Source organism: Miscanthus floridulus, chromosome 4 (genome assembly GCF_019320115.1).
Source record: "Miscanthus floridulus cultivar M001 chromosome 4, ASM1932011v1, whole genome shotgun sequence".
In the NCBI taxonomy this organism is placed as follows: domain Eukaryota; kingdom Viridiplantae; phylum Streptophyta; class Magnoliopsida; order Poales; family Poaceae; genus Miscanthus; species Miscanthus floridulus.
Window position 1 is genome coordinate 4,190,999 of NC_089583.1, and position 12,373 is coordinate 4,203,371.

The following is a 12,373-nucleotide window of genomic DNA, read 5'->3' on the forward strand; positions in this document are numbered from 1 at the left end:
TTCACATCTGAGCTAGGACTGTATTTTGATTTTTAACTGCTCTCCCGTAGTTTCTGTAGTTGCCGTGCTTGATGTGTTGTCAGATCTTAACCTCAACGAGGAGTAGCATGAGCAGGTGATGAAAACACATTTTCTTCTCTTTTTTGTGTGTCTGTCAGTGAACTTTGTTTTGTATGTCTGTATGATGTTATGATATAATTCAATTCGGAGGATAACTGGTAAACTCCTGCATATTTGAGAAAAAAATATTTTCCTTTGTATTTAGTGCTTTTCATTTGCTCAACAGACATATCGACCTTTTCAATACAGGAATATTGGGTTACTTGGAGAGTTTACGATATCTTCTTCCTGATTCAGGTTTGTGATACATTGCTCATTTCTCTCCTAATTTGTGTCTCCATAAATAATACCCGATCAAAAACAATATAGGTTTACGGTATCTTATGTCGTTTGGCACTGGCTGTTGGCTTCAATACTGATTCAGGTGGCTCTTCAGTAGCTAATGAGCTTCTAATGGTGGTGAGAAAGCAGGTATGACCACATTTCTTACATGGGTAGCACATTCTTCCCGCAAAGACATCTTTCACTTGCAAATTACAATCTGTTATTGTTTTCTGTGCCTGCTTCTTACCTTGTAGTTGTAGGTTAGTAATCCAGACATGAAGTATAGACGGATAGGAATAATTGTGGTTCTAAGGATAGTTTCTACTATCGCTTCCACTGATGTCAATGCTGCTGTGAAGTGTTCATCATCTCGGGATTGTTTTAAGCACAATGTAAATTTAGGATAAGTGGTAATAGCTCTTGTTTTGTCCAAGCTCTCTGCACTGATACGCCCTTTTACAGCAAGATAGAAAGATCAAGAGCTGACTGCCTGACTCTCGTGAGATGAAATGAACTAGGGAATAGCTCTTGTTTTGTCCAGGCTCAAGATTGCAAGAAATGCTTATTATTCAGAGGAAAACTTTAACTACTCATCATGTATCTCTACCTCTATAATACACCACTTCAAATTATCCTACAGCCACCAAACAAATCCCACCTCTACAGTCACGACCTAAACTACGTCCACCCCACAAAACGCAAACAAAAAAAGATGACATTAAAAATGTGCGCACCAGATTAACTCTCTCATTCTCTCTCCTTACTCGACCACATCCGACGGCCGATATTCTTTGGATCTCCCACCCCCGATCTCCCTACTTCATCACCGTTCCACCCCAGCGTCCGCGCCCTCGAGCGTCCGCGGCAGAGATCGTGGCCGCCGGAGTGTGGAGGACGCTTGGAACGCAGTGCCGGGAAAGCCCTCGACGCGGACGCCGGGTGCACGGAGCCGGGAGTATAGGGCCGGGAACGACGCCGCGGGTTGAAGAAGAGGCGCCGGTTGTACCAAGAACTTCGTCTCCCAGGCGGGGAGGATCTGCGCCCGTCGATCATGCTGCCGGTGTCCTTGGGCGCGTCCTTCACCTCCGGATAAAGCGGGGGCGACTCCTGGTCGTCCCCTTTCTCTTGCCTTTGGCCACGATCTCTCTATTGTATCGTATCTGTGCTATCTCAAGCGGCTGTGCACCGAGGTTGCTGCGATGGTGTCAGAGATGTTCGTTCATCCGATGCCTGGTGACAGGCTTCATTCATCCGATGCCTGGTGACAGGCAGGAGGCCATGAGGTTATGAGCCACATCTATGAAGACGACGAGCAAACAAAATTCAAATTTTTTGGTGAGATAGGTCTTCGTCGGTTAATTTCTGTTTGCACAAATGAATTGGTCTCATGATTTCGGATATGGATGCTTGGGAAATTCTAATCTAATTTTTTTTAGATGGTTTTACTGTGGATGATCTGAATATGTGTGAATGCCTCTTTCATAATGTCTCTTCTGCCTCCAGTACGTTTTGGACCTACCATTCAGAAAATAATACCAGATTTTGTAAGTTCATACATATCTCAGCTTTAGTGATCTATTTTTTTACTGCCATTTATTTACTTATATTGATAAATGTGCCTTACATATTCTGCTTCAATGGGTACTAGCCCTACTAAAATACGTGATTGCTTCTGTAAGTATTATTTTTGTTGATTCTTCTAAAGTAATCATGTCCTCATCCACAAGGTAGCATGTAATGTAAATTACAGTAAGCTACGAAAAGATAATAATGGTAGGCTCTCTAGCTACAAGTTAGACTCTTGCTTCAGTTTATATCTATATATGACATATCTGAGTTCAGTTTTAGTATTTGATTATACATTTTCCTTTTCTAAATTTCAGTTCGCTTAGCGAGCAGAGTGCTGTCTCTTTGCAGAGACAGGCTGAAAAGGTAGATGACCATCACTACTGGTCTACTGTAGATAAACATCTTATTGTCAAATTCCTTGGTATTCTTGCATTGGAGTATATATGACCAGAATGCAATGAAATCATGGCCATAATGACATAATGATCTGAAAGTGTTTGAACATAATTTTTTGCCAATTGGTTAGGCATGACTGAAGTTTTGTCGATGCTGCAGTCTCTGACATGTTTAGCTAGAACCTCTCTGCAGCATGATTTGGTTGACTTAATTTACATGGCTTATGTATTTAGTAATCATTTAGTTCCCCTTTAATTTTGATCCCAAGTGTGACCACTCGTCTTATTCAAAAAATTTGATCCCAAATTATAAGACGCCTGAATCCTAAACCTCGCTGAACGGGTACGACGCGGCGGCGCACCTGACGGAGGAGACATTCTGCAGCATCGGCATCATCTCCGTCTTCGGCTGGGCGTACATTCTGGCCCTCACATCTTCAGCATCTAGGTACTTGCTTGTTGAGGAAACTAACACACGTGCAATGCATTGCAGTCAGCTGTCGATTCCTCTCACAAATGTCATCCCATGTCAGATTAATTGATTAAGAAAAATATTTATTCTATAATATTTGAAACTGCATATAGAAGGTGGCAATGCGGATGTGGTAGCTGGATAGAGATAGCAATGCAACGGATATTTGCATCTTTCAGATTCCTACGGATCTACATGAATTCTACTGTGGTTAATTAAAAACAAAAAAAAGGCCATGTCAAACCAGAAAGCAGATCACAGTACTTTAGATGACATAACAAACAACAACACAGGTACGAGCACTTCATGGGCTGTGGCAGGGTTACTTTCATATTTTTATAGCCTTCTTAGTTTCAGTTCAACCACCTGTGGATGAGGCTGAGCGGAAGAGGGAAGAGAGGAATAGAAAACAACGAGAATACCGAGCAAGGATAAAGGCTATTATAGAATACCGAGCAAGGATAAGAGCCGTGCAAACGAATGTTTTAACAACTTTCCTGAAGATATTCAAGCCATGATTAAGGACTTAGACAAAATATAACTTAAATGGTTATATGAGAAAAAACTTTACTGTGACTTCTTAGTTTCCCGGATTGTATACATGCTCAAAGATATTGTGTAAAAGTTGAACTATGAAAAAAAACATTGGTTGTTTTCATGTGCGTCTCCAAGATAAATCCGTTGCGTTAGCACGGGCATTATACTAGTAGTGCTAATCCATGGGTTTTAAGTAACCCTGGCGTTAGATATTCATCACTTGTATTTTTTTCACTATACTAGTAACATTTTGTGCGCAAGAAAACAATTGCAATTTTTTCTGTGTGAAATATTGGTTTGGGTAACAGAACCATAGTGACACGGTGACAGGACGCCGCTCGATGGGTGCTATGACATCGTGCATCGATGCAGTCAACAGGGAAAGCTCGATGACCTAGACATGTTCATTAGCCGGCCAAAGGGTCCTCCGCCACCATGGGGACTGTGCCCTAGGCGACCGACGCCATGCTCGCCAGGATGGGCGCGCCATGGAGCTTCTGCTCCGGTAGCATCGCGAGGCACCGGTTGATGCATGCTCTATAATACTCCGCCCCGAAGGCAGTCGCGGACGTGGGCGAAGAAGAGGAGCACATCCTCGTTCATGGGGAAAGGCGCCATGGCCGCCAGTCTGAACGACCTCCGCTTGTCTTATTGCTGAATCGATGATGCACCCGGTCTTCTTGCAGAATCGACGGCCTAGTCGCCTATCGTGCACCATACACGGCGGCGCGGCACCGTTGCCGGCCCTATGTCAAAGTTGGATGCGAGACGACATAGTGACTCGGCCACACGGATAGCGTATGTCAGAGTTTGATGCTGAGGTCTCTGGGCCGACTACGTAGCCGTGCATGGCTGGGCTCATGGTCTCGATCTTGCGCCAACACGGGATGGGCGACAATGCTCGGGGTACCTCAAATAAGAGCTTGGATGGGCGGACAAGGAGGCCAAGGCCACGACACCGGCAGCGCTAGGAAGGAGGAGACCTTGCTATTGCTAATGTGCTCGGTACCATCGTCACAGCCTTCTTTTCACGACTTGAGCGGGAGGGTGGAGGCCACGATAGTTATGGTATTTCTTTCCAGACCTGATGAGAAGATTGTTTTTTTCCGATGGTTTTGTTCCAAACGGGTGTAATAGTATAAGGCTCACTGACCATCCAAATAGTGAATTCTAGATTGGGTTGGAAAAAAAAATATTTAGAGCTGTGATTTACAAGGGTTTTAAACTGAATACTGGACATCCAAACAAGCCCTAAGTATTGTTTTCATCCTCCACTGATTCTGTTTACCAACCCATTTTTCCTCGAACTAGTACTTGTATAGGATCTGTGGTTTCATTGTTGTATTTACTGCCAGAAGGCAAACTAATACTGTTCTGCACACACTTAATCCAGCGGAACCTTGCTATTTTGGGGCAAAGAAAAACTGTCTGTTTTATTTTTCAGATATCTTTGTTAATTAATGGCATCAGCAAATTTCTGGAGACATTACACGTCCATGCTATTGTGAACCAGAATCCAGGATTATTCGCTGACCGAGATAAATAAAACAGAAAAAGGTTATTCAGTTTTGTCATAAACTATTCAGCTGGGTGCGCAAGCAAAGGCCAAGCACTACCGGAATCCTTAAGTTTGCCCAGTGTTTTTATGTTTGCCAAGTGCATTCTCTCGGGCACTCGGCAAACAGCTCTTTGCCGAGTGCTTTTCGAAAAACACTCGGCATACAAGTGATTTGCCGAGTGTTTTTATTAAAACACTAGACATACAAGTTATTTGCCAAGTGCCCTGGATCTGGCACTTGACAAAGTATTGCCGAGTGCCAGATCTAGAGCACTCGGCAAAGCCACCGCCTGCCGCACACTTAACAACGCATGCACACCCCTCCTTCCCTGCCCCCGCACCCCTCTCCCAGCTGCCTCCACGCCCCTCCCCTCCTCCAGCCGGCACCACCCCCTCCTTCCCCGGCGGCTGCCCCCTCCCTCCCTCCCCTCCTCCCTTTTCGGTGGCGGCGCACCCCTCCCCTCCCTCTCCGGCGCGCCCCCTACCGTGCCCTCCCCTCCCTCCCTCCCCTCCTCCCTCTCCGGCGCCGGCACGGCCCGCCCTCCCCTCACTAGATCCGCCCGGCCCTCAGCTCCCCTCCCTCCTCCCCTACCTCCTCCCCAGATCCGCCCGCCCGCGCCCTCTCTCTGGCGCCGCCACAACCACTCCCCTCCCTCCCTTGGCACACGGCAAAGATCCTGTTCCCGGTAGTGAAGGGGCTGCACCAAGCATTATCAAGCTTTTCTGGGACCGGAGACGTGTGGAATTTCTTTTTCCTTTTTGTGAATATTTACGTGTGGTCTTTCAATCTTTCTTTTAATTTTTCTTTTTATATATAAGGACTCGTGTTGAAGAATTAAAAATCATTGTTGTCTCACCATATAGGAATCACCTACAGGCAATCGATCGAATATTCAATTGATCTAGCAACAAGCAATTGGAACGAGCAGTTGGTCAGAGACGTACATTTTGGGAAGAAGATGCAAAAATCATTCAATCCTGGCCACTATTTGAAATAAAACACGGATGATTTTCTAGCCTGGCATCCAAATCCTAAAGGCCTGTTTTAAGTGAAATCATATCGTTCTATGCCCTTCTTTGAATAAAAATCCGGCCGGAACCTAGAACGTCTGGGGCCAGTGTGTCGTCATCCTCTTCTGCATCTGCGAGTAGCTTTGAATATGTGGAATATGGAAAACGAGAATTGGACGATGAATGTTGCGAATAAGGTCAAGGTTTTCGTATTGCTATTAGCCGCTGCCGCCTGCTCGCGGCTGTTTCTCGCTGTAGCTAGACAAACAGTTAGACTTTTTTTTTTCTGATAGTACAGAGATGGGTAGAATAAACCCTATTCAAAGTTTTTGAAGTGTCAATAGCTACAATAGTAGAACAATGCCTACAAGTAGGCCCCATTTGGCAGAGCTTCTCCACCGACTTCAGAAGCCGTTTAGAGTTGTTTTCTACCAAACGAGGTAAAATAGAATGGCTTCCTTGGTGAAGCCCCTAGAAACCTGCTCTCATAGAGGTTTGGGATGGGAATGAGCCAAAAAAGTTAGCTTCAACCGGAATCACCTCACCTACATGGCATCCAACACGGATTGAGCCTGTTTTGCCCCCGTAGAGAAGAAGCACGCAGAGAAGAAAGACCTCACGAGCTGCCGGAGTGTGCGGTCGTCGTGGCGCGCGACCATCGGGGAGTGGCGCATAAGCCACCAGGGAGGGAGGCGCGGGTCGTCGGGGAGTAGGGCTAGATAACCAGCCAGCTCGGCTCATTATGGCTCAGCTCGTTATAGCTCCGCTCGTTATGGTCAGATCGTTATGGCTTGTTATTCAAACGAGCCCGAAGTCTAGCTCGGCTCGGCTTATTAGCGACCTCGAGCTGGCTCGTGGGCCAAAGCACAAAAGCATATTATGTAGAGATTATAACCACAAGTCAACAACAAACACATTACATGCATATTTAAAATGAAATAAAGCAGAATAATGTGAATTCTACAATGGAAAATACAAGTATGCTATCATCCATGTGTTAGGCCATAGGCAAAGTGATAAGTGGGCTTATTAAAGTTGTTGGTCTGTTACTTATCTTGCCTTGTTTTGGCTCACAAGCGGCTCGTGAGCTGGCTCATTAACAAACTGAGCTAAACTGCTGGCTTGGCTTGTTTAAAAAATTCAAACGAGTCGAGTCAAGCCGAGCCACTAATGAGCCGAGTCGAGCGAGCTATCGAGCTACGAGTTTTTCGTCCAGCCCTACGGAGAGGGCAACTCGGGATATTCCTATATGGCATGCTTTCTTGGTATCATGTTGCTCTTATTTATCCTTGATACATTTTCTATCAAATAGCCAACAATAAAAGGGCGTACGCAGTGTAGATCCTAGCTACATGCAAAGCATTAAATAGCTTAGAGACAGACCCTGTTTATGAGTTGTATGACCTATCTTTATACCTATTTGTATGATAGATTTGAGGTGCTTAGAGACGAACCCCCATCTGTGGGTTGTACATGCCCTAAGGCACTTGGCAGTTTTTCTTCTGGTACTACTCCAGTGATTAAGGATACCATCACTACCGGAAACCGGCGATTTGCCGAGTGCCGAGGCTTTGCCGAGTGTATTTTATCGGGCACTCGGCAAATACCGTGTTTGCCGAGTGCCAAATAAATACACTCGGCAAACAAAAACACACGGCAAAATACGTCTTTGCCGAGTGTTTTTTTCTGGCACTCGGCAAAGAAGCTTTTTGCCGTGTGCATTTTTTTTTTGCCCTCGGCAAATCATTTTTTCGAAGCAATTTTTGAGGCCCTAAATGAATTCAAATGAAAAACTTTTCAACTACAAAGTTGTATAACTTCTCAAGATCTACAAAGTTTATTTTGGTCATTTCTTCATTTGACAAAGCGACAATAACGTTGTTCATAAAATCTACATATCTCATATCTCTCATATTAATTTCATGAAAGTAGAAGATACATATATAAGATTTGTGAACAATGTTACTACCACTACGTCGGATGAACAAATGACCAAATAAACTTTATAGATCTTGATAAGTTATGAAATTTTGTAGTTGGCAACATTTGATTTGAAATCATCTTGTCATGCAAAAACGACGTTTGAATTTGAAAATTTAAAAATTTGAATTTTTCAAACGACCTCGGATGAAAAAAACTTCCTAAATGAAAATTGTAGATCTCCAAAAGTTATGAAACTATGTAGTTGACAACTTTTGATTTGAAATCATCTTATCATGCAAAACTATGTTTGAATCTCTCAAATTTAAAATTCAAATTTTTCAAACGACCTCGGATGGAAAAACTTACTAAATGAAAATTGTAGATCTCAAAAAGTTATGAAACTTTGTAGTTGACCACTTTTTGATTTGAATTCATTTAGCGCCTCAAACAAGCAATTTACTCTCAGTTTGCCGAGTGCCTTCTTTCTAGCACTCGGCAAAGCCGTATTTTGCCGAGTGCCTATATTTTGGCACTCGGCAAAGAGGTATTTTGCCGTGTGCATTTTTTTGGCCCTCGGCAAATCAGTTTTTTGAATCAATTTTTGAGGCCCTAAATGAATTCAAATGAAAAACTTTTCAACTACAAAGTTGTATAACTTCTCAAGATCTACAAAGTTTATTTTGGTCATTTCTTCATTTGACAAAGCGACAATAACGTTGTTCATAAAATATACATCTCTCATTAATTTCATGAAAATAGAAGAGAGATATATATGATTTGTGAACAATGTTACTACCCACTATGTCGGATGAACAATGACCAAAATAAACTTTGTAGATCTTGAGAAGTTATGAAATTTTGTAGTTGGCAACATTTTGATTTGAAATCATTTTCATGCAAAAACGACGTTTGAATTTGAAAATTTTAAAATTTGAATTTTTCAAACGACCTCAGATGAAAAAACTTCCTAAATAAAAATTGTAGATCTCCAAAAGTTATGAAACTATGTAGTTGACAACTTTTTGATTTGAAATCATCTTATCATGCAAAACTACGTTTGAATCTCTCAAATTTAAAATTCAAATTTTTCAAACGACCTCGGATGGAAAAACTTACTAAATGAAAATTGTAGATCTCAAAAAGTTATGAAACTTTGTAGTTGACCATTTTTTGATTTGAATTCATTTAGGGTCTCAAATAAGCAATTTACACTCGGTTTAGTATAATATATTGGAAACTAAAACGGAATCTAGACACAAGTGACAGTGTGGTGTAGTGGTAGAGGAGGTTTGTGCGCAGCGGGAGGTCTTGGGTTCGAATCCCGTCGGCCGCGTAGCCGTGAAATTTACGCGAAAAAAGCCGGAGATGGATGGGCGCCGACCGGTGGGGGCCTCCACCAATTAAAAAAAAATTTCATTTTTTTTTGGGTAAAAATTCCCATTTTTTTCGGCTTTTTTTCGGTTCCAACTTTGCCGAGTGTCGGCACTCGGCAAAGGCTTTGCCGAGTGTCGGCACTCGGCAAAGGCTTTGCCGAGTGCCCGACAAAAGACACTCGGCAAAGACGTCTTTGCCGACTCTTTTTTGCCGAGTGCTCTTTGCCGAGTGCGGCACTCGGCAAAGCCTTTGCCGAGTGCAAATTGGGCTTTGCCGAGTGCCCCTGGCACTCGGCAAATTCACTGAGTCCGGTAGTGCATGATGCTTAAAAAAAGAATCCATCATTATCCTATATATAGCCTTATCTCGTGATGTTTAAGGATGAGATAGGACATCTGATGTCGTGATGTTTTCAAATTTTGTCATTGTTGTCAAGCATTATTGGTCTTGTTTGTAAGCAGGTAAGACCTGCGATTCTACTCCTGAACTTCAAATCGTAATGGAATTGAAAGAATGGACATGGTTCCATTAGTTTATAAGAAGCAAATGAGCATTTAAATTCAAAGCACTAGAAACTACTACGTCATTTCTACCCAATTTTAGTTTGTTAGTTAAACAACCTGTGGTTTGAAATTTAGTCAGTTAGGCCGAAACTTGTTGACTTCTTATGTTTCTCTAGCTCCTTTTACTGACAATCTGGTAAAAATTCAAATAAACATATATAGTTTTTTTAGGGCCTGTTTGGATCCCCTTCTCTAATTTTAGAGCTCTACATCCCACGCGTGCTCTCTGCACACCCGGCCCCACACGCCGCTTCTCCATCCGGAGGGCTACTGCTACTTCTACCCCTACAACGCCACCACCCTGGACGGCTGGCTCTGGTCCCCCACCCTGGAGAAACTCCAGGAGCTCGACTTGAACACCAACTACAGGGTTGAGCACTGGTCGATTCGGTTGCGGATGCTGCCAGTGCCAGCATCAGTGCACCGCTTCTCGTCCACCCTTCGCATCGCTAGCTTCAGCGCCTTTGACTTCCCGGTTGGAACCAATGCCAAAGCGCTCCACCTACCGCTTCTCGAGCAGCTGACCCTTTTGAATGTTGGCATCTCTGAGAGTTCTCTGCATGCCTTGCTCACTGGCTGTTCTCTATTGCAGAGCTTGCTTACTTGACAAGGCTTCCCTCGACTGCAAATAGAGTCCCATAGCATTAAGCCTGTTCGTTTGGCTGTGGCTTGTCGTAAACGATCGTAAATTTCCAGCCGGAATAGTATTTTTCTCTCACAAAAACCAGCCAGCAGTACTTCTTCACGAACCAGCAATGATACAAACCAGCCAACCGAACAGGCTGTTAGAAGCTTCGGTGTGCGTTCTAGGTGGAAAGGTATCAAGCCAGAACATCTCCTTGTTGTGGACGCACCATGCCTGCAAAGATTGCTATTTTTTGAAGGGAGGGATATGTACATCTCCGTAATCTCTGCACCTAGAATGGATATTTTGGGAAAACTCTTTGACAACCTTCCCAAACTCGAGTTTAGCGCCACGGTTTTCCAGGTACATGCATCATTTTTACTTCATCGGGGACCCTTTACTTGATCATAGTGTGTTAATTCTATGCTTAACTCAGGGATCGATCGCTGTTGGCATGACAACTGTGGTCCACAGTGTGAAGGTTCTAGCTTTGTCTGATGTCAAACTTTCCTTGGTTGCGATTATTGACTTACTGAAGTGCTTTCCCTGCTTGGAGAAGTTGTACATCAAGGTGATTCCCTGAGAAAGAGTGTGCATCTGCATATTTTTTGTCTCTTACTATTATATCAATGATAAAGCAAGGTTGACCATAGATCGACACCATTTTTATCTTCACTTCACTTTTTTCAGGCAACAAGTGGTTGGGTGGAAAATGCGTGGTATCATAAATACCAGAAACTTATTGGCACCCTGGATATCCGCCTGAGGAAAATTGTGCTGGCAAACTATCAAGGCAGCAAGTCACATATTGACTTTGCCAAATTCTTTGTATCAAATGCGCGAGTGTTGGAGTCTATGAGGCTCCAGGCAGTAGACGTAAACATTAGCAAAGATTGGATTTCAAGACAACGTAGTCTGCTCAATGTCAAAAAGAGGGCTTCAAGGGGTGTAAAGTTCATTTTTGTAGTATCTCCTAAAATATTGATTGGTTCACTTGACGTACTGCATGCTGAACAAGTACACGATCTGTCAACGACCGACCCTTTTCAAAGGTTTCATCAGTAGGTCTAATAGCACCAAAGAATACATTTGTTTGGAGGTGGGACAAATATCCATCAACGTTTAGTCACTTTGCATTGTGTTGGTATTTGTTATCTCTTTCCTAGAATGTTGTAATTTATCAATCGATTTGTTGCTATATTTTTTATTAAATAGAGAAGAGCTCTTGAGATGCCCATTGTGTGAGAAGATCTTCTTCTTAGCCAAATTCCCGCGGGCTGTCTTACCCCCCCCCCCCCCCCCCCCCCCGCAGGCCGAGTTTCCATTTAAAAAAAAATAATAAGTCGCCCCATAAAAGTAGTTCAGTATTGTTTGAAAATAAGTGAAAGTACTTCAGGCATACAACATATGGATCTATATTTAGGACAGTACAGATTCCCTCTAACATTGGAACAATTGATCTACTTGAGTAAGACATGTCTCATTTTGATTCTTTTCTCGAATGCAGCATACATTGTGATACATGATATATCTAAAAATTGCCACAAAGGGTTCTAACCTGTTTTGCTTTGCTCAAGTATTTGCAAGGCTGCAATGCAACACTACTGAGCCCATTCAATTATCACTCTTTCCAACATGTCCCACCGATATATGAGATCCAAACTAATTTCAAGAGAATTATTATAAATTTTGACGCATTTTGCAATGAACAGATTCTGCATGAGAAAGTTAGTATAACTCTATTGTTTCCTCTGTGCTAACAGCGATGGCCATATTTTTAGCTTTGTACTTTTCTAAAAACACATCCCAAAAGTGAACCCTGTCAAACAAAAACCAGTTCGAATTGATGGCCTCCATACCAATCACTATGTATGGTGCTGAGCGCAGACAGCATCCCAGTCCAATTGGTCCACAGCGTCAACTCCTGCTTCCGATGCCTCTGATCACTTCCCCAATTTGCAC

At 43.1% G+C, this 12,373-nt stretch overlaps 1 protein-coding gene and 1 long non-coding RNA gene across 2 annotated transcripts; both read left to right on the forward strand.

Annotated features, from left to right (window-relative positions):
• LOC136550822 (uncharacterized) lies at positions 1 to 822 on the forward strand. The gene is made up of 3 exons (XR_010782373.1): positions 1 to 115; positions 287 to 357; positions 430 to 822. It is a non-coding gene; the product is annotated as an uncharacterized lncRNA (long non-coding RNA).
• Positions 823 to 1,638: 816 nt separating this feature from the next.
• LOC136547925 (uncharacterized) lies at positions 1,639 to 11,476 on the forward strand. Its single transcript, XM_066539610.1, has 7 exons — positions 1,639 to 1,667; positions 2,268 to 2,374; positions 2,480 to 2,574; positions 9,989 to 10,261; positions 10,568 to 10,774; positions 10,848 to 10,982; positions 11,102 to 11,476. Exons 1-7 carry the CDS (start codon positions 1,639 to 1,641, stop codon positions 11,474 to 11,476), a joined length of 1,221 nt encoding a protein of 406 aa, XP_066395707.1.
• The last annotated feature ends 897 nt before the right edge of the window (positions 11,477 to 12,373 follow it).

Coding starts and splice junctions, on each gene's coding strand:
- LOC136547925 (XM_066539610.1), top strand. CDS start 1,639: ATGCCTGGTGACAGGCAGGAGGCCATGAG. Junction 2,575..9,988: donor ACTTAATTTACATGGCTTAT/GTATTTAGTAAT, acceptor CTCTAATTTTAG/AGCTCTACATCCCACGCGTG. Junction 10,775..10,847: donor TTAGCGCCACGGTTTTCCAG/GTACATGCATCA, acceptor TGCTTAACTCAG/GGATCGATCGCTGTTGGCAT.